The following is a 27,837-nucleotide window of genomic DNA, read 5'->3' on the forward strand; positions in this document are numbered from 1 at the left end:
TGAGTTTTATGTTAGTTTTTTCTTTTTGACACTTGTGGTCTTTGAGAGGCTTTTCCATCAAGGAAGCAACATAATTCTAGACGTGCAAATAACACTTTTTAAATATAAAAGGTTGAATGTGGGTCTCAGTCTCTGCACACTGACTAACAGATTAAGTAAAGTCACATCAAAGATTCAAGAAGAGTTCACAAAAATGACATCAAAAAATAACTTTATTACAGTACAGCAACTTGAATCAACGCTATGACAACATGTACAAGCAAAGCGAATTTAAAAAAAAAAAAAAAATAGCAAGCAAAGCACAATGAAAGAGGTAACATCTGTGTTCAGAGGTGTCTGCACACAGCAAATAAAACAGGAGCTGTTCTGTTTCTATCTGTCAGGTTTGTAGTCGGCCAAATGACAATGTACTCATTGATATTAACCTTGTGTTCCCAGTAGATCATGGGTTCCACGCTAGCTAACATTATAACATGCAGGCTAAACTCTGCATGGTTTAGCAGTTCACCCTCGATTTCCAAATGCATCATTTGTGTTCGGTTGCTACCCAGGCAGCCACCTGATCATACTGTGAAAACATTTAACATGCATGTGTAACACACAGCCACAGCAGTTAAACCAGGCCCAATCACAGACCAATCAAAGTTAGCACGTTTTCAGTTGGACCATTTCACTTTTACAATACAGCACATTTACATATATGTTACTTGTTGCCATAGTGGCAGCTGGCTAACAATGCTATATGCTGATAAACTGACATTTAATATTAAGTGGGTCCCGCTGTGGTGGTAAAACTGATAACACCACTAGCACTATTTCAATGGTGAGAAAGTGAAAGTGTAGCCACTCTACAGCTAAATGGCAGGTAGTCTCAGGTGATTTCCACTCAATGGCAGTTTTGTAAAGAAAGTTTTGAAAATTCAAATGAGCTTTTTGACCTTTTCTGTTTGTTGTTTGTCCTCTGAAAGTAACAGTGGTGAGAGACTGGACTCAGTGTTAATGTAACAAAAAAACACAGGCATGCTCACCTGAGATAACTCCAACCCAATGACTGCTCATCTGTTGTAACAACAGCACTATAAGTGGCTTTTTCACTGTATTCCTCTTACTTTGAATAATGCTAGTTAGCTGCTATCACTCCACGCAGTGCATGCTATGTTAGCATTGAACCAGAAAAACAATCAACAACTGGGGACACAAGGATTTGGAGACCATGTTCTCATCACCACATGAGTAAATCATCAGGGCAGTCCCACAGAAAATACAACGTCCTACTTCAATGCTGAATTTAACTTGGTTGATACTTCACACAAAGTCAGTATGGTTAAAATGGTCTTTTCATCCAGGCAACAAAAGACATCTACCGTCAGGGAAAGAAAGAAAGAGAGAGAGAGTGAGAGAGAGAGAGAATGCACTGGCCATTCAGAGAAAATACAAAAGGCATCAATGTAACATCATTCAGAGGAACGTGTGTAGTGTGAGTATAGAGATGCTGAGACTACATGTAGTGCAAATGACTCATGCTGAGCTAACTAACAAAATATGCAGGTCTATGCTTGTTGGTCAAAGGTCACATCAGGAAAAACTGGTGATTAGCCACTCTGCCATAGTCCAAGAAGATATTCGAAGGGTTAGAAATGGATTTACAGAACACGCAAAGGGACACTTTCAATTCAAAACAGTGTGAAGTGGACAGACGACTGCAAGGCTTGCTGTACGCGTTGTGTGATTAAACTGCACGTAGCTCAAAAACATCGCTCAGCTGTGAAGGAATGATTACATTTACACAAGAGATTATTGCACAAAACGATCTGCAAATACTTTGACTGTTCACATCAAACAGAGGTGGGATGTATGGGGCCACTTCAGGGTCACAGCTACAGTTGGACATTTATGTTCTTCATAAAAACGATGCGCACAATGCACTATTACATCTATTGCTATACATTTACAATCAAAGACACAGAATTCACAAACAGCAGCACGTGATCAATTCTGACAACACACAGAGGAACATGTACAGTATTTACAAAATGGCTTCATCAACACAATAGATTGAAACATACCATCAATCTGAAATGGGATTCATCCTGCCAGAAGGTGCATCAAATATAGATAACCATATTTCATTATTTAAAAAGCACACATTGATATATTCTTGAAACAGCTAGGAGGGTTTTTTTTTTTAATTCAGGAATCTCTCATTGAGAAGTGCTTTGAATGAAGACACAATGCTACCCCGCTGTGGTAGGATGAAGTAATACAATTAGGGAACCTCACTTCCCTGTTCAGTCACTCGTGAGCTGCATCACATTTGCTTGATGCTGTTCGCATGTGCTAGATGGCTATACAGAGAGATACACATGCAGCAGGACAGGGGCAGCAGCAGAAGGGTGTATGGAGGGCCAGTCTTTGATCCAGACAACATGCTTAGCTAAGCCGTTTGCATTTGCAGCTCAACCAAAACTAACTCCTACTTACACAAATGGCAGTACAATGAATTCTATTTGCATGCAGAAGTTGTTCATGTATCAGTGAATGAGTAAAAGAGTGATCTTTGCAGGCTCTGCATTAGTGTTTGGTTGGGCAGTTGATGGTAGCATCGGAGGATAAAGACGAGGACGTTAACTTTCATGGAAGGCACTTTGGATGGATAAGGAGTCTCTAATGTTCCCAAGTTTCTCATTTAAAAACATGAGAGGGACAGCACTGCATTAGACATGTGTGCCAAAGCAAAAGTGGGAAAACCACTGGCCGTTCAATTAGAAGCAGTTAAGTTATCTTAGCATAAAGGCTGAAAGCAGGGGAAAATTAGCCTGTCCAAAGGTCAAACATCCACCGACCGAAAACCGCTTTGTGGATGGATTAAATAAACTAAATACAGGTTGATCATGAGCTTTAGAGGTGCTTGTACGTGGATTTTGTTACCTTTGGGTGGTGCCAGGCTAGCAGTTTCCCCCATTTCCAGGCCTTATGCTGAGCTAAGCTAACCCTCTCCTTTCTGTAGCTTCATATTTAGCATACAGACATGAGAGTGGTGTAAGAACTGTGCAAGAAAGTACATTGAAAGTGTATTTCTCACAATTTTGAGCTTTTTCTTTAAGAGAAGGCATGGAGGGATATTGTTTCTGCAATTTGAAATACCAGCGTTTACATTATGTGTCACATACGATAAAGCTGTATTTTTTGTTTGTATTTTCAAATAGCATACTGCACTGTTACAGAAAGCACAGACGAGCATAAGAGAGTACTCAATAATTCACTGACTTTGTGCTTGAAAACTGACCTGAAGCCACCTGAATAGCAGATTAAAGCACTCTGAGTTATTATTGCCATGTACTATTATACCCAGGTTTGGTTGAAACTATATGCAGACATTTATGTAAAATGTAACAAAGCAGTACAATACTTAGTGCAATGTTTTAACAGACACTGTTAGATGTGTTTTAGATTAATGTAATAAATATGGTTGCCGAAGAAACACGGGGTAAAACAGCATAGAGGATAATATAATCTACACATCGGGTGCATAATGTATAAATCCAGAGAGCCGGACACCACACTGAGGCTGTTTAGGTTTTATACTGGATGGTTTCAGTTTATGCTTCTAGTCTTTGTAAAGCAGGTCACAAACACATTATGCACCAGCTGATTATAATGTATTATTGCTGATATAGGACGGGGGCCAGAGGAGCACTTCCAAGTTGGGTAAATAGGATTTGCTACAATATGGCACAGTTCAGAACAGCAGGTTACATTTTTCAGCAGTGTACCTCACATACGCAGCAACAGTCAAACAGAGAGTTGGTCACTGTGGCGTCGAAAAGAAAGAGCTGATGCGTATGTGCTGTCAGTCTGTTATGTGGAGACTTTGAAATGCAGCCTGTCGTCCTCAAACTCACTCTGCCGCCATTTTTTCTATGTGGTCAGTCAGCAACTTGTACTGTTCTGCAAACGCAAAAAACACAGACACATGTTTGTTTGAAGCTACATTATGGCTGTTTTTATGTAAGAGGACTAAAAGCCCATTCAAACGTTGTTTTGAAAGTGAAATTGTTGCTTGGTAAATGACTTCAGTTCACTTCAAGTATCTTGTCTTTGTACTGTATTCAATTGAATGTAGGTCGAAAAGGATTTGCAAATCATTGCATTCTGTTTTTATTTACATTTTACACAGCTAACCAACTTCATTGGCATCACGGTTGTAGGTTGAATATATCATTCAGTGCTTTACCTTCATTCAGGTTCCCAATGACCGCCTGCTTCTTCAGGAAGTCATTGCAGAGCTTCTTACTGAGCCCAAACGCCAGCATGTTATGAGTGAATGTCCTGAAAACACACAAAGTACCAAACACAATTAGCACAAAGAGATAATTGCAAAAACACAATACATACAGTATTCTTTACCACTTAGAAAAAACGGCTGACTTATGGGTTTAGATTCTGCTTCACGTTCTATTTATTTCTGATTTACCTTTACAAGGACAGACATATTAGCTGTCTTAAGCAGATGTCATCTGCAGTCCATGGCACACACAGACTTACAGTTCCTGTAACACTTATCTTCTTAAAAATGGGTGTTTTAAATTTTAAACATGTTACTTTTTATCTAATCAGAGTGGAAATATCCTACATTTCCAGCTGCATATCCAGTCAGAAAAACATCATCTAACTGTTCATCATTCCTGTCAACATAAAAAAACAATCACCAAGACCACATTTTTTAACTAATTTTCTTTTTCAAAATACACTAGCATCATGTTAAAGATAGAAAATAAAACACACTGTCCTCTCTCCTTCTCTACATAGAGTATATGTCATATATTATTGCTTTTACCAGGACCAGTAACTTGTTTTACCACTAGGGTGTCTCCCTAAGTAACCTGCTGGAGCTCCTCACAGCTCCACACCAAGGCTTCTATGTGCCTTATTTCACTGTATTAGTTCATAGACAATTACTGTGGCGGCTTCCTCACCCCAGCTGGCCAAAAGCGATGTTCTCATCGATTTTGGAGCTGTCGTCCCTCTCCTCCTGGGTCATATGACACCACTTCTCCCTGCAGCACAGAGACAGTCTGAGTCAAGCTTTCGTTCCAAAGTCTCCATTTGACCTTCAGCTTTACAGACACAGGCCAGGGGTGGGTGTCAAAAATATTACCCATCGATGTCATGCTGACTTTTTGTAAATAAATCATCAATACGCTGGACAATAGGATCTTTAACTTTTCACTAGTTTGGGAGCTCTTTGAGGGTAAAAAAACATCTCTGTAATCCACCATGACATCCATCCCTGTAGCTGCTCACTGTGCAATGGGATGCAAAGAGAGAGGCTGCATTACACATAAAACAATCAAAGGGCACATTAACCAGCCATCAGCAAACAAATAAAAACAAATGATTCATTCACAGAGAATCATCATTGATAATGAGAAGCGTAGATTTGCTCTGTGTATTACTGTAACACGAGTATGTGGTAACCTGAAAAATGTTTGCATGCCTGAATTCACCAACACCACTGAAGTCATGAAGACTTGTCGAAATAAAATGGCTAAAGAGAGGATGTTGCTGTACTGTGTACCACTTTACTATTTTTATTTATACATTTCTAGTCAAATGCAGATTACCCATAGTGGTGTAACTGAGCGATTTCTATCAAAAACCTTAATGGACACCTCTCCCTCTGTATGGTGGTTGTTGCTAATTGTGCGGGTCAACGACACAAGCTATGACAAAACGATAAAACAATACATACTGATGATTTTTTTTTCTTACTTAATCTCTTTAGAAACTAAGTCTCCCAACCAAAAGACAGAAATCCTCTCTCATGTTGGATATAATCAACCTGTGATATTTGGGGCATGTCAGGGGTCACTCTTTTGTCCCATCTGCTTTCTCTGCTTTTACTGTGGAGCTAAAATGCTTCCCAGAATGCTCTTTGACACTAAAACAGAATGGTTGTGGACATGAAAGGTGGTCATATAACCAAGAGGCTAATTTCATATTAACGCCACACTGCCCAATGTTTTCATATCAACAACGGGTCAAATTACTATGTGTAAGGGGGCAGGGGTTGCGAATCCTGCCACGCAACACGACAACTCCAGCGTTCTCCCTCTATAAAGTGTGTCATTCCTTTTCATTTAGCTCATTGCTCCTCCCTCATCAGCATCATCACAGTATATCTGGTAAGATATTGGCAGGAAGGAAAAAGAAAACATCCCCACACTTCAAAACTGACCAAAAGTGCAACGTCATACATCAGCAATGCCTGTGTCCCATTGCTTTACATGGATTATTCTATTTATGGCATGTACAGCATATCCCTGCAATCAATCAGCAGTGGAAACATGGAAATATGAAAAAAAAGTATAGAAAGAAACAGAGATACAAACAGAACATGCTGATGGAAGGCGAGAAAAAAAAATCACATGCGAGGAGATGAATGGTGAGAACATGCAGCGAGCTGTGAAGAGGCAGAGAACGCCCTCAGACTGCAGCCGATCCGCTGCCTCTGTCTCCTGCTCCAGATAAAAAAACACCGTCCCAGACATTACACAAGGTCTCTTTGCTCATTCAGGATATTAACTGTGGGTGTGATGCTTTTACTCATCAAAGACAGGCACAAAAATCATTTCAACATGTTGCATCTGCCTCTAAGACGTCATCTGCCATGCCCTGTACTTCAGTGCCTCCCAAACCAGATGCTGATCCCTGAGTGCCTCTCTGCCTGTGTGTGTGTGTGTGTGTGTGTGTGTGCGCGTGCATGTTTGCCTGCAGGTGCACCGGAGTCAGAGCAGAGCCACCAGCTGCATCCCATCTCTATAATCAAGCCTCTACAAGTACTCAGCTCTGCCATTTCCTCTCTGCCAGATCTAAACTCTGCTACCAGTTAGTGCTGTTACACTTTGAACCAGTTATCATGCGTCTAGTTACTGCTGTCTGTTCTCCGAGGCCCATCCTGTGTGCTGTTCTGCCTCTGCCAGGCTCCGGCTCACAGCTACTAGCTCTAACTACTCCTGACCTGCGACTCTTCTTTCCCCTGTGCTCTGCAAAAAATATCTTGATCTTCATTCCCATCTCCTTGTCCGTGTCTGCGCCTGAGTTCACCCGTTCTCCTGCCCCTTAACACAACAGCAGCATGACAGAGTACCTCAGTGAATCACATCACCTGTCAATCAAGCACAGCAACATGCCTGCAGAAGCCAAATGAAGGATGAATGAAACACAGAAATAGTGCAAAAGAATCCAGTGAAGGGCTCATACAAAGCCAGACAACGAAATGGGGTACACTTTAAAATAAAAATAAAAATAAAATAATTCAAACACAGTAATCACACACTGTAATCCAATTATTTACAATTGTAGTGATGTGGACATTATTCCCCTGCTGTGATTAAGCAGATTATATCTTTTAATTTATACACAAAACAGTCTTGCTCTAGACTAAGACTAGGCTCCTGTCAGCCAGTCTGGGGATTTATCATTACATACTCTCCCATCAAGGCTCACCAGAGCGCATCTGACAAACTGCACATTAGACCCAGGGTGACTCCCAGGCCTTGAGCCTCACCCTTCACCACAAGGCCGAACAACGAGCTGCTCTCACGTCAACTGCTTCTGTCATCTATCAGATCTCTCACTATCTCCCTCAGCCTTTTATGCTTCTCACTACCTTTCTAGATGCTCCCCCTGTTTCACCTCGATTCTCAGTGAGGAGAATGTGTTTTGCGATATATTGGAGGACAACGGACACTGGACAATGGAGTCTGGAGCGTGCCACTGGAATAATTATTGACTTAAAGTTAAATTATTATCAGCTAATGCATTGATACATTTTTAAAGGCTAGATATTGATTGGCCTTTGAATGATGCATTAATAAAGTCAAGGTGCATGAACAAGAAGGTACAAAAAAACATTAATTAATGCTTGATTTAAAAAATAAGACTCTTAGCTTTTATTTTGAGATTCTTTTCATTATATTCCATCTTACATCTGCTCTAACTTTCACAGTTTCACAAATTTTTTGGAACATTTTGAAACCTGCACTGTTTAAATTAATGTTTCAAAAGAGTCTTCATCGCTGCCTTAGCTGGTGCATTGTTACATTTCTTGGTAATACCCACTGTGAAGCAGTGGGATAGTGTGAAACTGGTGGCTGGACTGTGCATCCAATCCCCCACATGAACAAGCACATAGATGTACATCTACATGCATGAGCATGCATTAACAATATAAACATGGCTCCACAGCTACAATTATTAATTATGGTAAAAATGTTGTAAAATCCTGTCATTATTCTGGTGGCACACTTTCTCCTAATGAGCATAGTTTGCTCTCATCTGTACTGAAACTGTGCGTGACATCTTCACTGCAATTATGATACAAAACACTCCAAAACCAAATTTCTCTTCATCAAGTTAATCCTGAATGGTCACTGTCTTCTAAGCATGGTGGCTACCTGCTTTGGGCAGGTGTGTGATTTCTAAATAGAGCTCTTCCTGTTCAGATTATCACCAAAAAAGGGAAAACACCAGCTAACTCTCATCAGATTTAGCCATTATTTCAGATCAACTGCTACGCTGGACCTCCATGATGGAACCAGATGCTGCTTCTAGAAGATTTGTGATGCAATTCCAAAGCCTCTGCTCTTCTTCTCCTCTTCACCTGGATTAATCTTTGCCTTATCTTTGCTTTTTTATTTATTTTTTTTGTTTTGTAAGGCTGCGGACAAATAGAAGAACAGACCTCTCGTCTTTATCTTCATCCTGCGTTCCCCTGCCCGGCAGCAAGGCACAAGGAGACAAAGGGTTAAAGTCAACATGCAGAAAGAAGGAGAGCAACGGCAGCTTGCAAGAGAAGAAGAGAAGCAAAGAAGAGAAGCAATGAGAAGAGAAGAGAAGAGAAGAGAAGAGAAGAGAAGAGAAGAGAAGAGAAGAGAAGAGAAGGTGTGGGGCATCAGAAGATTATCAACAATAGAGGTTTAGGTTAGGCATGTTGCTAAGATTTCAATTTTGGATGGCCAAAGTAAATTTTGCCTTTTGATTACAGAAGTTGGTAGTGTTTACCTTCTTTTGACGTCTTGCTAAATCATGCTATGGAAGGTGACTGGTTCATTATGGCACAATCTTTTTCTAAAATATTTTCAATGGCGAGATATCTCATTATTTACCTGCGACGGTTTGTATTTATTACAAGCAGTACATGCAAGAGATCCGCTGCTGGGTGAGCTAGATTGACTTTGAACAAGAGAGAGAGAGAGAGAGCGGTGCCCTGTGCTGTCACTTCATAAGCTTGGCTCAGCAGAAATGGTCTGTGCTTTCAAGACGATGTGGAGAATAAACAAATAAAAGGTATGAAAATACATACAGTTGTACAAGTGCCGCACCTGTTCTAGGTTGAAACATAATGAACAGCACTTTGAGATTTGTCTTCAGATACAGCAGTACATCACCACTGGACCTCCAACCTTTATTCAAATGTCATCAGATAGACACAGTGACAGGAACACACACAGAACAACTGCCAGCTTTTTCCACAGTTCACGCCATGCTGTAATAGAGGCTGTAACTAAACTGCTTCATTTATCCGTCTAGATTCCCCTCCACACTCACCTTGTGGTTGGTGACCTTTTCTTCCTCTCACAGTGGACAGCATCAAAAAATGCAGCATTCCAAAATCTTAGTGTGTGCCTGAATGACAAGAAGGGATGACATTTAACAGGTTTCCTTCCTGATCAAGACAAATGAATGAGTGAGTGATTGCAAAGAATCAAACCATATAATAATCAGCCTGCTCACACCTGCCATATCTTGTAACTTCACTTGTCACATCAATTCCAAAAAAGCTGGGATGCCCAAGCCCACGGAGGAATATCCTTTATACAATCATGAGTTTCACAAAGTGGTGAACCTCATCCCATCCGCGCCCCAATTTATTTGGAATCGAGGTTATACAGTCTGTGAAAGGGGTCACTTGAAGTGATAAACCCACAGAGAATTATCACCTGAACCTGCAGCTCCCCTCAGATGTACACAGCTATTTTATCGTCTCTTAGGCTCATTGTATTGGTTTTGGTTCCCTTTCACCATTTTCATAGTGTCGGTTTTGGCTGCGCTACCTGTGCTACCTGTCCAGCATCGAAAGCAGACAAAGTGACAGTAGCACGGTGAGAGTTAAGCAGCTATAGAACAAAATATTCAAGTTTTGTTGGAGAGCAAAGCGGAACTAAAGGGAGAGTGAATGTTGGACTTACAATCATCAGACTGACAGAAAGACTTCAAATGAGTGCTACTGCTGTTGGCACGCTGCTAACATGCAGACATAATGAGCTTCTCATTAAGGACAGTGCATGCTGAACCTTCAAAGCTCCTGTATCTGTCCTTTGTGGCCAGAGTTTCCTCAGCTTACCAGATGGGTTGCTGCTTCAGGTGGGTGTACAGGTACACCTTTTCTGCTTTCTTTTCCTCTGGGGCCTCAGACACTGTGGTAGAGGAGAAAACATGGCAGGCACTGGCACAGATCAATTAATATCCAAAAGCTATTTTATGAAAACTAACAAGAGAGTTCAAATGAGTTTTGGGGCTCTGTACCTGTCGATATGGGCTTTGTCTCAACTGGGCTTTCCCCATCCCTAAAAATGAGAGGGAACAGAGTAAGTTATGAAAACTATACATGACTGTGTTAATGATAAGAATTCACTGGAGGAGATGCATTGGCTCACTCAGTCTTGGGAGCCACTGAGCCCCTCAGCTTGCTCTCTAGGCCTCCAAAGAAGCCCTTGACATCAGTCTTAGATGTATTTTTAAGGAGGCGCTCAGCGGCATCCTTCTTCCCAGACAGCCAGGAGTTGGCCTTGTTGAGGTATGAGTCCAGGCCAGGTGGAGGTCCGCCACGATCCAACAGCTCTGACGGAGACGGCTGGGACTTTCCTTAACAAGAGGAGAGCAGAGCTTTCAAAATGATGACACATCTATCGACAATCTGGACACCAATAGAATATTGTTTTATATATTTTAAAGGCCTAAAAGGCATCCTTGGTCGAGGGCATTAGCAGCAGTGCATATTACATACACAGCTACGCATGCATGACAAAAATCAGAAATGCATAACATCCAGTTGTTTGAAAACACGCTGCTGCTTACCAAGCAGCAGCTGAATGGGGTCTGGGTTATAGAATGGGCAATGTCATGAGTGGGATCACTTTGGGTGAACACTGTAAACAGGCTGCACTGTTAAGCTGTTACAATCCAGCAGATGGCAGTAATACAACACTTGAGGATACCAATCACCATAAAACTCAACAGCAATGGAAGACGGCAGCAGCTGGACATCAATACACATTTCTTTGTCTACGCACGTTTCTTGTGTCTTGTAACCTACTGTGAGAGATGTCCAAAATCTGTTGAATCAAACTGAACCAGAGCAATAGACTTTTGACTGAAAAGCGGCTCCATGATGTCCAGTGGCCTGAAGCTAATGAGCGCACCAAAATGTGGTGCAAGATATGTTGTTCACATCCACATCTAACAGACAAAAGAAAGAATTTCAATCATCCATTATTTGAAACAGCTCAAACAGTGTAATGAGCACACAAATGTGGCACAAGCTATTGCTAACAAACAAGCTAGTGAAGCTGAGAAGTCACAGTTTGCTAAATGGCAAAACACGTTGAATGAAGAATAAAATAGGATAGAGAAAGTTATGTGCACCCCTGGGCATTACAGGCCGATAAACAGACATCACCTTGTTTTCTAACCTCTGAGAGTCTGTGTGCATTTTGAAAAAAAAAAAAGGGTCTGTATGAAATTTGATGAACCAATTAGCTTCATTTTTGCCAGCTGCAACTCAGTGAACTGGAAATGCAAACAATGCACTGTATTTCAACTTATTATGCACATGAAATTTTTGTTTGTTTTTGCAAAACAGTCAGTATGATTAAAGATGTTTTTGTCCTCAATAATAGTATTCTAATGTGGATGTTACTATAAGCAAAACTAATGATGATGGCAACAGGGGAGGCCAAAATACAGCTTTACACACAACTGCAAGCCTCTGGAGGATTCTGCATCAAGATGTTCATGGGACTCCAGAGAGACCAGCTGATTCAAATACCTGTTTGCTCAACAGTGGGTTTTATAGCTGCCCTTGAACACTAGAAATGAATACATTGTTAATCAGGTAAATTCTTAATAGCAATGAATTGACACTTTCCATCTCCTCACAGATCTTTCTTCCTCCCCATATTGCTTGAGAGCCAAGACTTGCTTCATAATGTGAATCAACCTCTTTAAGTAGGTTTCCCCTCGATCACCTGGCCAACTCTTTAACACACCTGAGATTAATAGCAGTTATCTAAAAAGATAGGACAAATAAAACAGGCAAATACGTTCAATGAAGAACTGAAAACTAAGCAAGCTGAAATCCTCCTGATACCTCACTTGCGTAATTGTTGGAACACAGCGTAATCAATCCCTCTGATGGATTCTTCAGTTCAGAGACTTCTAGTTTCTGGACAAGACCTGCAGCTACTCTCACAGTCCATGCTTTGGAGACATTTTGTAGCTGGTTGCCACCATGCACAGCTGCCTATAGTGCAGGTTTACTTCATGTGTCCGTGTACATTTATAGCAGACATGACTGCAGACAGACGTCGATGCAATGCATTGTGCCACAGAGGTGCACTAATCACTCAAAGCTTCCTGCTTGCATAAGTACAAACAATACCAACATGCAAGCAGACAAAGACATTGCATGTGTTTGCGGTGTTGCTTCAAGAGAAGCCACAGGGAGAACCTGTGGTGGCAACACTCTCTGAAATCAGAACTGAGGAGTGATATTCCCCAAATCACGCACAGCTGGATTTCTCAACTCAGCACCATGCTGAACTTTAAAACAGTAGCAACTCAGACAGTTCAAAAAGAGTGACATACATGACAGACACAGAGCGTGAAGATGAGAGAGTGAATGAGACCTTACCAATGTAGTAGTATGTGAAGCACATAGTCATGAGGTTTTTGGCTGGGCTGTAGTCATCCATCTGGTAACATCTGTAAACACAACATTTGTTTAGAGACTGATCCTGTCATGACCTCACTGCTATCACTGATGTAAAGTTTTTTACTAAAAGGATAAGTAGGTGACGTTCCACATTTTTCTTACTGTCAAGAAATCCCATGAAAAGAGCACAAGTGCCACAGGCAGGGCAAAGTATTCAGAAACTTTTGTCTTTTCATGGGACTTGCTTACAATAACAACTTTTTACATCATCATCAGCCTTATCCTTTCGAGTCAGACAGGATTAGACGATTACATCATGTCGGTCTCTAACTAAGTCAACCACATAGAGACTCACTCAAACAGTACGACTGCAAAAGACTGCACCAGTCTGTAGAAGGTGGCTTCACTCACGCATTTGGAGTGGCAGCGCTGTGGATACAGTATGACAGAGAGTTAGAGGCTTATTCAGGAAAGCTTGGTATAAAGACAAGACGTCAACAATCATCAGTGCATTCACACGCATAAAAAGGGCTCCGTGACGTATTTCATGAAATATTTTGGTTTGAGCTCTTTTATTCATGTAGGTATTTTTATCACAAGAATGTGTGACTGATTTCATGTGTTTTCATTTACTAAAAAGGGAAAGTTCATCCAAAAACGATCTACTCATCGCTATCTGTCAAAACTAAGAAAAACACCAACAAAAGTTTGACATGTTACTGTCAAATACACAGGTTTCCTCGCGGTGAAGAAAATGTACTTTAAAGGAGGTGATCTTGTGAAAACAAAACTGTGTGGTAACCATTCCAGATTTTTGGGATTCAGACTCCACTCTCTCAAAACAGTTGGACTTTGTTTGGAATAAAGTAGAAGCTGACCTGTGCTGACTTTCTCACTGTGTGGTTAGGGGTGCAACAAAAACTGGTTATTCTTTGGCCAGTGCATCTGAAATTTTGCAGTTATTTTTCCCTTAAAGGTCACGTATGATGTCATCATTCCCCCATATTCACCTGTGCGCTGACGTATTTGGCGAACCACTCTCTGCCTTTGCCATTCTCTCCACTGCACAGCTCTCCAAAACGAGCCTTCTCTTCCTGGTCAAAGTCCTCCCTGTGAAAACACGGTCCAAAAACGTATTACAGCACTAATTTACACACCCTTCACAGCTGGTTTTGTTTACTTAGGAGTTATCGGATTGATTTTACTATTCAAAAAAGTTTTGTGCTGCACTGAGAATCTCACATAGTATATTTCAGTATCTGACAGCTGAACTTCACAAAAACCACATGCATCAGCTGTTTCTAAAGTTTGAATTGATAAAAAATGTTCAAAAGGATATGATAAGAATTTTCAACCAACATAGCAAATATATTCTGTATGGTTAGAGATGTCAAGATGTGTAATTGCATTACAAATCAGCAGTGACACACCTTGCTTTTGTAAGCTTACAGCGGATGCCTGCAGGTAATCCATGGATCTTTTAAAGGAACAGCTCCGCATTTTGGGAAAGTTTTGCAGAGAAATAGATGAGAGGACGGATTTTGTTACCTTTAGAAGGATAGCCCCCCCCCGCCCCCCCATTCTAGTATTTGTGCTAAGCATAATCAAGCGTGCGCAAGATAACTGGCTGCTACCGTTATGAAGCTACAGTAAGCAGTAGCTGCATTTTTAGCTTACAGACATTAAAGTAGCATGAATGTTGCATTTAATCTGATTATGCGTATCCAAAAATGTTGAACTACGTCTTCAAGGACAAACGCTGAACCTTTTCTCCGTGTGTAAAAAATGATAAAGGATGGGTGTGTCATTGCCCCCCCGTCCTCCCCCGACAGCTGCTGCTGACATGCAAAGCAAAGATAGAAAGTTGGGGAGCCTGGCAGTGTGCTCTGCCCCACTACATATTCCTGACCCTGGAGAGAGAGGACCACAAATAGGTGGAATCCAGTACAGTACATTATGTTACACAACTGGCCATCTCACACAATGAAGACCTTGTTGAGGCTGAGCTGGCAGAACCAAAAGCGAACAGCAGTTTGCATAATCCAGTCAACATACGCATGTGGCTCTTCCTCTTCTCTATCCTTTTCATCAGCGTAGGAAGAGACAGAGACGATTAGGAGACAACTGGAATGTTCTACAGAAGGTTAAAATGGTGGAGGTCATCATAAGGCGACTGCAGACTTGTCAGCTCTCATGGCAAGAAATTAATTCTCTTGGACAAGATCTACCAGTACATTACAGAGCAAAGAGGTCAGCGGCCAACATATAGCAAATAACCGTAGAGGGACACAGTATTAAGCATGGTCACAAATGATTCAGCCTGCAGCAAAAATGCCAGAGGAGTTCAATAAATGTCTGTGAAATGAAAAACAAAGGTACACTGTTATTTAAAAGCCCCTGTTAACATTTCACCCTGCTCACATTTGATTTCTTGTCAAGCATTCATGCACCGGTCAGACTGTTGTCCCCCATGGGCCTCTGCTGATGAGTCATGGGGGTCTCTGACCGGGTGAACGTTTCTTGTCATTCTGGGTGACAAACATGGAGCAGTGTTGATCTGACTATAAGTGAATGCACAGCCTAAAGCACGAGAAACTGTCAGCACCATTCAGTCAGGAAAAATGCAGACAAAACACATCTTTTTGTTTGACATATCAGACATTTGTTAGGACAATAGCCAAAAAACACAGAATGGACAAGTGGAGAAAAAATAGACCGCTTGACCATGTGCCACATTTCAAGTGATCAAGTATTGTGTAATATAGTAACTGTAGTAGCTAGCTAACATAATCTATCAAGCGTTGCATTTAATCATTACAGGCCAGTTAGGCTGTGATCAGATGCAGGAGGGTTACTGCACGTCTGCGAGTGTCTCTCTGAGCGTCGCACATAGACGCTCTCAAGCGCTCACAGGCATGCTGGAGCCCAAGCCAATGCATCAGCATGTGATTTGGCATCCTTCCAGCTGATAATAATTATTAATTAGAGTTATTATAGTCCCTCCTTTCCAGCGATTTGATTGGTTGTTGACCGCGGAGTGACAGTTGACATGCGCCATGCCATGCCAAAAGTAGCCACAATTTCACCTTAGGGCATATGTCAGTGTGCTGCTTGGTAGAGAGGTACACCTGACGCATCCAAACCACTGAAAACCAATGAGAAACACCTCTAACCGCAGTGTATCGGAACACAGCCTTAAGCTAGTTAAAAACAAACAGTGGAGACTACAGCTCTTGTTGTGCACGAGAAAGAAAAGTGGCTCGGTGCCGGCCTTGATGGAATCATTGACACAGATGCCATCCTTCAGAGTGTACTGCACTGAAGACGCTTGAGGCACATGATGGCGGTGTTTTAAAAATGACTGAAACGAGCACATACGGCGTGAAACATATAAATGGATGATTATGTTCTCAGGGAAACTGCATCAGGATTAAGCTTCTATTCCCGAGACCAAGTAGCAATGCCTTGTGCAAACAAAACTAATGTTAGGTTCCTGGTATATACTACATACAGTATGACCTTTGTGACAAAAGTTTTCCAAGTAAATAATCCTCTTTGATTTGACCTTTGGTTCATCACACGACAGAGAAGAACAAAAAAAAAGTTTTTCCTTACTTTCCATGAAACACCTTCTCCACATAAGCCTTCATGAACTGCCTCCTCTCCACTGTCTCAGAGTTGGCGTCCTCTCCACTGTGAGCGGACGAAGATGACGACCTCCTCATCTCCCACATATGAGAGGGCGGGTCCATGTCGTTCTCGCTGTCTGCCGACTCTGTAGCATCGCTGTCATCGTCTCCTTCCTCTCGGTGAGGGTGGTGGTGAGAGCTGGGCTTGGTTGGCGCCATGGGCTCTGGCAGTAAGGGCTGCTGGTGGATTCCCATGGAAGATGTCGGCTCTGGGGAGAAAATGTCTGTATGGCCTTCGTGTTGGCCTCCATCTACGCTGAGAGATGTGTTCTCAGAGGGAAAGTCAAAGTCTATTAGGTTGTCTACTGCTGCGCCCTCCATGTTGGAAATGAGTCCCTTCCTTTCAGCTCTGCAACAATGTTTTCAGAGTGAGCTATATGGTGCTTGGCAGGAACATGAGCGTGGTTGCAGATGTGGGTGCTAGCTGTCACTTTTGTTATCGGGTTTTGATTGTGCAGAATTTCCCACCCCCTGAGCTCGCTGACATCAAGTGAACACACAAACCCAGTGCATCTGTGAACAAAGGAAGGAGAAAATTAGCATTGTAGTCATCTTTTACATTCAGTTAAACTGTACTGGGCAATCTGCTTACCTTACAGTGAGAGGTAAACAAGAATGAAAGTCTACAGCCATGCTCGCAGCTCCATGATGGAAATGAGAGAAATGTTGACAACAGCATGCTAACATTCTAGCAATAACAATGGTAACATGCTGATGTGTAGCAGGTATAATGTTTAGAATGCTCACCATCTTAGTGTCATAATATGTTAACATTTGCTAATTAGCCATAATGTTTAGCCATAATGTTTCAGGTGCAAAGATTACACCACACTGCTAACATGGCTAAAAGCATGAACTTTGCCGCCCAGGATTTTTGAAAATGGCACACAGCAAGCCTTTACCAAAGGGGAGAGAGGACAAATGTCTAACAATGGTGAGTCCAGGTTTGTGTGATCTGCTCAGTGCAGCAATGCATCCAGAGAAACCTGGCAGACAGTTTGGATTTCACTCTAAAATTTCAATTTGTCACTTTGCAGAGGATGAAGTGCTTAGAATTGGAACCACCAACTGGAGGTGTGTTCAGTTTGTTCCTCCTACTGAGTGTTTTATCTCCTCTCTGGCTAAAACGTGCTGCCTACCGGGAAGTAGAGGAAGAAAGGTGTTTGCTTTCATCATCATAAAAATCTAGTGTATATGCCTTTCTCACAGCAGACATTTCGACATATCACAGAAAGGCAACCACAGGTGCTCGTAACAACATTAATAATAGCTGCAGCCTCTCAGGTATATCAGCTCCAAGGTCCTGCTTTTGCACATGCTGGATCCCTGGTATACTTCAAAGGAAGAGAGCCATCTTTAATGTTATTTGTCACACCTGTACTTTCCCTCTAGTTTGCTAATAAGACTAATCAGACCTTTCTCACAGCAGACTTTGAAAATGCACAGGTGTTATTGATAATTTCCATTTATGTAAGACAGCTCTACGGTACTGGAATTGTGCATACTGGATCACTGGAATGGCATACTGGGACACTGCTATTACTTTCATCTGCTAGAACAAGTCCAAATATCTGCTGTGAAAACATTGTATTGCCATTTTGTTTCACTCCATTATTTAGTGTGGTGTGTTCATGTTCATGGAAGCCAATTTCTAATTGGAAGAGTTGTTAATTAGTTCTGTTCTACCCGAGCCAATTAATCGTGACCACTGCTGCTGTCATGCAGATGTCCAACAATTTAACAGCTCTAATTACAGCACACTGACTTTGAACAACCTGTACACAGCAACGTTTATCTCATCTACGCTTGTCACCACTTTGTGCTTTTGTCTCCCATCATTTTTATTTTTTATTTTATTTTATTTGGCACGATAAGATGACGCTTTCATGTTTAATCCTGCCTACAAAGCTTTGTTTGGTTGTTTGTTTTTACAACTATTGAAATGACTGTCAATGAACACAATACTAGACAAGAGCTGCAAGGATGTGTCTATTAATTGATTAGTCAATAAACAGCAACACTTTTGATAATCATTTTTCAAATAAAAAATGAAAATGAAAAACTGATGGTTCCAGCTTCTAAAATGTTTCCATGGTTTACATTAGGTTGGCCAGACAAAATAGAAATTTGCTTACATCACCAGTGATTCAAAGGTCTGGACCAAGGCGAGACGATGTCACTGTACAACAACCTTTAATTCAAATTATTACCAATGTTTAAGTCCAAAAATATAGATAAGGTCATTTTAATTCTCTTTTTGGTTATTTGCATTTGAATTTGACAAGGAATAAAACGGCGTGTTGGATTTAAGACAACAAAAACACATGAGATAACAGCAATAAACCTGTCCCCCCTTTTGACTCTACAGCCTTTTTGGCAGATGTGAAAATGTGCTGTAAAATTATTTCCTGCAGACGCTGATCACTGTGACATGCAGCTACAGTAAAAAGAATGTCAGCTGAGCAGAGCAGGTTTTGTGGACTGTTGGTAAAAAAAAAAAAAAAACAACTTCCTGATCGGATATTCTTCTGTTTCCTTGACAGAGCTTGCTAAAAGGAGACCTTGAGGAGCTCCACTCCTTCCTCACAGTAATAGGAAACAATGTGTACGTCAACATCATTCCCGCGTAGTTCCCTTTGTTGTTCCCTCTGCTTGTATTTATGAGACCTCAAATGACTACTGAAGTTCAGGACAATAATCTGACTGGTTCCTCTTTGTTCATACATCAGCATTCATATCATGCAAATAACAGGAAGTAGAAATCATTGATTGGAAGCCACAAAGACAGGAAACTCAAATGTTAGACTTCATATCTGTTGAAACAATTTCTCACAATCTGTCTGCTGCACCTCTGTACATTCATTGTGTAACTCCACAACACTGAACACTCGTCTAATTTTAAACAAGTGACCCCATCATAGCACAGTGTCACACTGCTGACTCCCACTCAGGGCTTCACAGGACTCTTCACTCTGAGAAGAAAACTGCAGCGGTTCTTCGTACACACACATCCTGCACTCCATCCTTGAGCTAATCTGCTGCAGCTGCTCTATAATAGGGCACTGTTTGGTCTTGACTTTACACACACCGCTATAATAGTGTTAGCCTCAACACACACACACACACAAACACAGAAAGCATGAGGGCAAAGATAAACACACACACACACACACACACACACACACACACACAAATAAGCAAATGTATAAGTAACATGTAAAAATATAAGGTGAAACAAATTATCTCATTGCCTTTTTAGGTTTTACCGGCCTACAATTAACTCGCCCTGTCTGTAAAACTCTGTAATTACTGGGTAACTAACAAATGTGCCATTCTGGACAACAGTCATGTCCTTCAGGCACAGCAGTCAGGCTTTAGACCTGCCCCTAAACACTGCCCTCCATCACCATCCTCAACAATATTGTTTCCACTGTGGAAACCTTCAGGTTTCTGGGATCCACTATCAGCCTGCCTCAACTGCTGCTGATCCAGCTCTAAACAAGAATAATCCAGTCTGTTCTAAGCACATCCATCATCATGTGGTTTGAGCCTGCAACCAAACAAGACAAGAACAGACTGCAACAGACTATCAGGACTGCTGAGAAAATCATTGGCGCCAACCTGTCCTCCATTCAGGACTTACACACCTCCAAACTGAGGAAACGGGCAGGAAGCATCACTGCAGACCGATCACATCCTGGACACAACCTGTTCCAACAGATCACTGAACGCCAAAACAACCAGATAAAAAACAGTTTCCCCCCACAAGACGTCACCTTGATGAACAGTTAGAAGTCATACTGTGTCACTGACACCAAAACATCCACTGACTGACGTTTATCATCCACTGCAGTTTTAATGTGTGTGTGTGTGTGTCTTTTTGTCCCTGTTGAACTGTATGCAAAGCCGACAGTAAAATACTTGGTGCAGCTACTGTTGTTGATGACAATGTTAACTCACTTGATGAGAAGCAACATTTTGCTGCACTTTCTGTCGATCTGTCCACACTTTTTGATACTAATGTTTTGTTAAATGAGCAGCTGTTCAGTGATTTTGATGATTCTGCTTAAAGATAATTCAAATCATATCGTTCTGGTAAAGTTCAGACTGTTGACAGCTTCAAATCAAGTCCAGAAATGTTTGATGCAGGAGTCCCACAAGGATCAGCATGAGGGGCCTTGTTATTTACTCTAAGCATGAATATTTCTTTTCCAGCAGAGCGTACCAACTCAGTTTGTTTCAATGCTTAAAACACCATCCAGTACCACAAACCAGGCTGTCTCTACTCTGGTTTTTCTACTTTTCATGACCTCCAGACCTTTTATTTATTTAAATGCCCCAAAAACATACTATTTTCTGCCAAAGTTTGAACCAGTTTGATTGCTGAACATGAGAATTTTCTATGTTTGTGTTTTTCTCAGCGCACCTCTCACTGTTGGAAGTGTGTGAGGCATGGGTGATGTCATATTTTCCTATCTTATGCACACCAATCAGGATTTAGCAACATTTGGATCAGACTGTGATAACAGTAAGTGGGTTGTTTGATCACCGTCAAACAAATCTGCTCAAACCACACCTACACAGTCCTGCTGAAGCAGAGCAGCAGAGCTTGGCTGTTGAACTTGATAAATGGTACCTTGAGGTGTTTTTAAACCACTGGAAGGCCTTCACCACAGTGCCATTAACTTCATTACTCGCTGTGAGTTTTGTGATCAGGTGGTCATCACTGACATCTATAGCACAACTGTTTTCATTCAGTAATTTTAGTAACATCCCTACCTGAGTTCAACATGAACAATGAGGACAGCAAAATTTACCTTTAAAAGTTCCTCATACTAACACAGAACTGGAGAAGACTTATTTCTGGTGATTCACTACAAGAATCAAGTGCAAACAAAGCCTGAAGACGTTAAAATTCTGCTGATATGTTTGAATTTTTCAGTGTTTATGAGCAGGACGACTGCTTTTTGTGACCGTTTTGTTGGGGTGTTGTGAGGTCTCGCCAGGAAAACTGAGCATATGGCCCACAGTTCATCAGTCTTAACAGCGATACTGGAGGCGTTAAGAGTCGCCTGTAACGTCTTTACCTCGCAGCTTTTATCTGGAGGCCCGAGTCGAGCTGAGCAAGCAGCAGAGCCCCTCAGTCTGCCATGATCCCCTGCTGGAGGTGGATGGCAGCAGTACAATCACCTGCCGGCCAGTGACGCCATTTGGCCTCATTAACGTGTCCTGTCCTCCTGTCCTGTGCCACGACCACAGCAAATGCACATACAGACACTCACGCATGTACACACACACATAAAAACACACACACACATTGGGGGATTCAGTAAATCAGTGTTCCTTCACTCAGACTGCAGAGGCTGCAGTATTTCTGCTTCAATGGGCAGGAAGGGAGCCCCCATTAAACACCCCTGCCCCCGCACAAACACTATCCTTTGAGGTAATGTGCACAGAAGGAGGCTCTTCTGTCATGATGGAAGATGTTGAAAAGCTTGAGTGATGTGGGGGAGAAGATCTCTGCTTGTTGCTGTCAGCTGTGCAGCACAACAGCATCACAAGACCCATCCCGCTCCCTTTTCTCATCTTCAGTGTATGCTGCACTTAGCATGATTCACCCATGGAAGCCAGCGCCGTTATGCAACATGCCCCCAAGTCTCTCCCACCCCCAGGAAATATTATTCAGCACTCTCAGCCGCAAAAACATCAGTTGAGCAAGATATGAGGGAACCACTGTTACCCTCAACACTCGTGGTGTTTCACAGTTCATCTATCTCTGTCACCCTGGCTTTATGAGCAATATGCGGCAAAAGCAAAGCAATTAATCAGCTTTTCTTCTACGTCAAATATGGTATTATAGAATACCCATTCAGCATATGGGCAAGGTGCTTTCAAAGTCCCCTTCTCAGGCCACTAGTCCATTACCCAAAGCGCTCTCTCAGGCATTGCTGAACAAAGATCAGCCTGATGGAGATAGGAACCAATACTCAACTGGGGATTTCCCTGACCCACAATTCTTGGCTTTCTTGTGTAATTGGAGAGGGCGAGCCGGTCAGTATCTCTATTATTGTGTCTACTGGGATGTCTCAGTCACCAAAACACAAACAGTGAGTACATTCTTTGTTTTGCCACTTTTGTTCCTTTGGATGAATATGCTCAAAGAGCTGAAAACAAGGTTGTTTCCCATTCCTGGCTCCTTCACTGTACTCCTTTACATTTGATTTCCTTTCCTCTCTTCCTTTTAAGTGGCTTGAGGGTTGATCCACGCTGTATCTATTACAAATATAATCTTTACGCAATTCTTCCAACTCTTCATTATTGTGTCATTTTATACAAATCTTACCAAATCTCAGCCAGATATACATGGTACCTTTGGAAACTATGGGATTTCCAACTGATTTCAAAATAAAGGTCTGTGGTTTTGAATGGTGTTGGCTAAACACCATGAGTTAGTAATGATATCAGCAGGTGAGTGAGGTTTAAAGAGTTTAAGGACCAGTTCATAGGATTTTGGCAGATCCAGTGTTTCCCAGCAGAGCCCCTCACACATGGAGCAGAGCAGAGCAGAGACAGGTGGGGTGAGGATAAGGTTGTTGGTACTAGTCACAAAGAGGTTCAGTAGTGAAAGACAAGCTAACATGCAGACAGATTCTGGGTATTTTTGTTTTTAACTGAGCTAGAAAAGAGAAAACAAATCAGCTGGGCGGACTATGTCTTAAAAACAGCCTTTTAAATGCTTCTTCACTTGTCATATGGCACATTGGAAGGCAATTTGGCCTTGTGTGCTCTGATTAATTTGGAATGCAGCAGCTAACACCCCAGTCATATATTTTTTTTAATGAAAACTCAACTCCTGACATATTTCCTCCTGGTGCTCTTTATGACAGTTACCGGCCAAGGCAGATGGCGCCCACCCAGAAGCTGGTTCTGCTCGAGGTTTCTGCCTGTTGAAGGGAAGTTTTCCTCCCCACTCTCACCAAATGCTTGCTCACGGGGGAATTGTTGGGTGTCTGTAGATAAAGATTATGGTCCTGACCTGCACTATATGGAAAGTGTCATGAGACCACTTCTATTGTGATTTGGCGCTATATCAATAAAACTGAATTGAATTGTTCTCCAACATGCTTGGAAAGAGAGGGGTGTGGGACGGGCTATTATGCAGTGTCATATCATCAAGAAGTGCATGTTATTGATTTTTCACTACTGATGCATTAACATGCAAACAGTATTTTAATGTTGTAACTGGTGAAGGTGGTGCTAATTTGAACTAGCCTATATACTGTGTGGTTGCTGTTTTCTACAACATTATGGGCTTCCATAATCATAGTTGTGGTACTCTCAGACTGTGGGGCTTGTCTGATTTTCTCATGGACCTGTAGCATAACGTGCTTACACTACACCTGTGTTTGGTCTTTCTTGGATACTGAGAAAACATACTAAGTCAGGTCATCAAAACTGTACACACTGTTCATCATCTGTCTTTCAATGAAGCCAAACTCCATGAAGAGACATCAAGCTAGGCTGATAGGCTAAGTCATGAGCTTAATTGCTCACCCTCATAATTTTGGGCGTTACTTGATAAGTACATCATGAAAATAACTGAGCAGACTTTAAGAGAAACACAACACACTGGAAGTGACATTCTAACTAAAGACCCGCCTCGGTGAGAGGAGTGACAGCTTACATTTTCATCTGAATTTTGTCCACTTCAAAGAGTGATGGAAATGAAAATGTACATGCAACAGACTGGGGGCGCTGTTTCCCTTACTGCATTTAAATATAATCCACTTCAGAGTCTTGAAATGTCAAATAGCTTTTCCATTTTCATATTAATATAGTCGTCAAACATCCACGAGTAGCCTATGTTACAATGAAAATGCTAATTTGACTATTGCATTTTCATTTTTACGCAAAAAACACACAAATAAAAAATTAGAATGCTACTGTGGAATTCCATTTTCATTTTCAAGTTTGCATTATCATTTTAATATAGTCCCCTATGTTTGGGATGGGTGATATGGCCAAAATCTACTATCACATAATATAAGTTACATGCTAATATCAGCATAATGGTATAATAATACCATTATAATAATAATAATCAATTAAGAAATGGTTTAAAATAATCTTACCATGTCAGATTTTCTAAATCCAAACCATGTCCACATGACAGAGTTTCTTCTTCCTTAATGGGTTAGTTGGGCTGCCTCCTGCTCTGTATTTACCATTTTCTCCAAATTATCTTGTGAGTCACCTGGATTTGGGAGATCACATGCATTTGTCTTAATGTGTAGTAGGCGATTCTGAATACAGCCACTAAAGGACAGGACCCACGGTCGAAACAGCATTGCCAAATATCTACTGGTGGACACATTTCCACCATTGCACAATATATTCCGTCATATTGCCCAAACCTACCTCCAGCTGAGGTGGATCAGACTTTTATAGGTGGCAGGAAATGAGCGAAGAGTTCCTGGTTCCTTCTTTGTTACTTTTTTTAAACAATTGTCTGTATGTTTAATTGCTACTGCAAGAAAATAATTTCCCAAATTGGGATCAATAAAGAAGCAGTCTAAAGTCTAGTCTAAGTCTGGTTCAGGAAGGTCAAGTCTTGGATAAACTCTGTCGGCTTCAGCCTCCTCTAGAGGAGCTTTGGCACTGAGGAGCCAAACAAGATTGGGCTATATCAGAAAGAAGTGTTTGTGTGTGTCACCTGATTACAGGCGTTAACAGGGGCAGAAAATAACTTTTATCTGCTTCTGTAACCAACAAGTAGGAACTACTGCTCTCTAGTCAGGCTGCATAGTTTGAAGACTCATTTGGAAATTTTCAATGAGAAATTTGAATGTAAAAAAAAAAAAAGGCAGGCCCACTCTCTGGCATAGCTTTGCATAACTGACAAAAATAATAAAGACATATTTATATGGCCTGATAGCCAGAAAACCCACCACCTAGCCAAATAACCATAGGTTTACTATCACGTATACTATGGTAATTTTGTTATATAGAACAAAGTATCTTCAGGATGGGCACAGTCTGAGAGCCGAGCTGCACGACCGCACATCACATGCTACAATAGATGTGTGACAAGCAGACGTGGCTGATGGCAGATAAGTTAGGTGTAGAATCTCAGCTGAGGTTAGCCAGTGTAGCTGAGGGGACTGCACTTACAGATGTAATCTGCTGACCACAGGCAACACTCCAAACACAGCAACACTAAAACTGTCTTCAGAGGACAAGCTGGATTTCAGACATGAAAGCAGTGTGCACGTGGAGAGTGGTGCACCTTATCCACTAAATCTACTACGAAGCTGTAAACATATGTTTTTATATTAAGACCGGGCTCGGTTTTAATGCAGTTCCTACTGAAGACACATACTCAATAACAGCATTAACAAAGGTCAAAGAGGACACCTGAGCAATCTGTTCAATACTAATACTATTAGCACCTCTTGACTTAACATTAGCCCCCCCTTGTCCCTCTATGGATGACATTCAAACAGCTCTCCATCACAACCTGACATCTAACAAAGGAGAAGACAAGTATAGAGAAAATGTCTGCCTGTGCAAATCATACTCAAATAGAGGCTAAGATACATTTCAAGCTTTTTCTCCTTTTCTTTCAAGACATGAGTGCCCACCCCAGCCCCCCTGAAAAAAGCCTACTGCCACTGATAGCCACAAACATGCACAACACAGATACTAAACAAACAGTATCAGAGTACGGAGCCAGGGTGACATGAGTGAAGGATGCTATAAAACCTAGGAGGAAGTTCTCCTCCATGTGCACTTCCAGATAACACTGAGCACAGTCTTTATCCATCCACTCCACAGAACTGCAGCCCCAGTATTATTTTGCCAGGCTGGCCTTTCCTTTCCTGAGCTGGCAAATGGCTATTCAAGATCTCCAGACTAGTTTAAGCGAACCAGACAGGTGCTTGGAATGTAGATTTAAAAGTGCAGTATGACTCTGTAAAATGGCTTTGGCAACATGTTTTTTTATCTACACATTTCTTACAGTAATGTACGCAGGTGTTATCTGCACACCATGTACTCATTATGTACTGCTTCATTTGGGGCCATGCATTATCTGCCATCTGTTGGTGTACCTGCTCCCCCATTGCGTACTGCGAGAACGTCACGCCAGACTCCATTTAAAAATCTGGCAATTTTATAATTCGCTTTCAGGGAGCGCGCATACCTGACAGAGCACGACAAGATAGGTAGATGGAGGAGGTAATCTCCAATGTGGCACACGCAGCAGAACTATAAAGCAGCACTTCTGTTCTAAAATGTAATTCTTCGACACAACTCGCTACGACTGACCATGGCGCAGAGGCGATTTTGTTAAAAGAAGCCACTTATGTGTGGGAATGGAATAAAAGTTCATATTTTATATAAGAACAACGTACTTGTTGGATGATACACGTGCCGAATATAAATGTGTCTCCATACAATTAACAAAAAGCTTTGTTTCCTATTTCCTTTGGTATACATCTTTCTCAATAAGCAAGGTCACCTTATATTGCAATATTAATGAATGAAGTTTGGTTTGCGCTCTCTCCATAGAGGACAACCAGAATGTGTCGTGAATGAATTAAAATATGAAGAGTTCAAAACATATGAATGAAACAGGTGCTTGGACTCCCATAACGCAGACCATAGCTTATTATCTCGCGCAAATCCTGACCTATGAGTTCAAGTCGTTGTACTGGGCGCACTTGACAGCTGTGGTAGGAAGCAGCACTGAATAAACACAGCAGAAATGCTGACGTTTCCTGTAACGTTAATCGCTGGTATTCAAACAGGGACACCCCGCGTCAGTCATGCAGGTGTATATGCAAGTGCAGCCAGGTACACATCAAGCAACTCTACCGTTAATGAAACGATTACGGCGAAAATATGACGAGAATAGTCTCTCAGCTTTGACCGCCCAGAAACATTCAAATAAACAGACGTGCCATGCAAAAATGGCGTTTACAAGTCGTAAAAGAATACGCCTCGTATGCGTAAATAGCTATTTTATGAAACAACAACTACAGTAACAACTGTACGTACATGAAACGTCCCGTGCAGACAGCAGAAGACGACCGATCCACACTGATGTTTGTGCGTCGTAGGTCTTGCTCGAGACTGTGGTCTGGACGGAAT

At 41.6% G+C, this 27,837-nt stretch overlaps 1 protein-coding gene across 3 annotated transcripts; it reads right to left on the reverse strand.

The window, feature by feature from the left end:
* Positions 1-194: 194 nt before the first annotated feature.
* kiaa0513 (KIAA0513 ortholog) lies at positions 195-27,837 on the reverse strand. Of its 3 annotated transcripts, none has more exons than XM_076732292.1 (13): positions 27,745-27,837; positions 16,613-17,199; positions 14,008-14,107; positions 13,353-13,426; positions 12,977-13,047; positions 10,722-10,929; positions 10,591-10,631; positions 10,409-10,481; positions 9,613-9,690; positions 8,747-8,776; positions 4,977-5,057; positions 4,235-4,329; positions 195-3,948 (listed from the first exon to the last, which is right to left on the reverse strand). In XM_076732292.1, exons 2-13 carry the CDS (start codon positions 17,005-17,007, stop codon positions 3,899-3,901), a joined length of 1,296 nt encoding a protein of 431 aa, XP_076588407.1. In that variant the 5' UTR covers positions 17,008-17,199; positions 27,745-27,837; the 3' UTR covers positions 195-3,898. The 3 variants fall into 3 exon arrangements, with proteins under 3 accessions (XP_076588407.1, XP_076588408.1, XP_076588409.1); XM_076732293.1 differs by lacking the exon at positions 27,745-27,837 and adding an exon at positions 24,819-24,935; XM_076732294.1 differs by lacking the exon at positions 8,747-8,776.

Source organism: Chaetodon auriga, chromosome 6, assembly GCF_051107435.1.
Source record: "Chaetodon auriga isolate fChaAug3 chromosome 6, fChaAug3.hap1, whole genome shotgun sequence".
Taxonomy (NCBI): Eukaryota; Metazoa; Chordata; class Actinopteri; order Chaetodontiformes; family Chaetodontidae; genus Chaetodon; species Chaetodon auriga.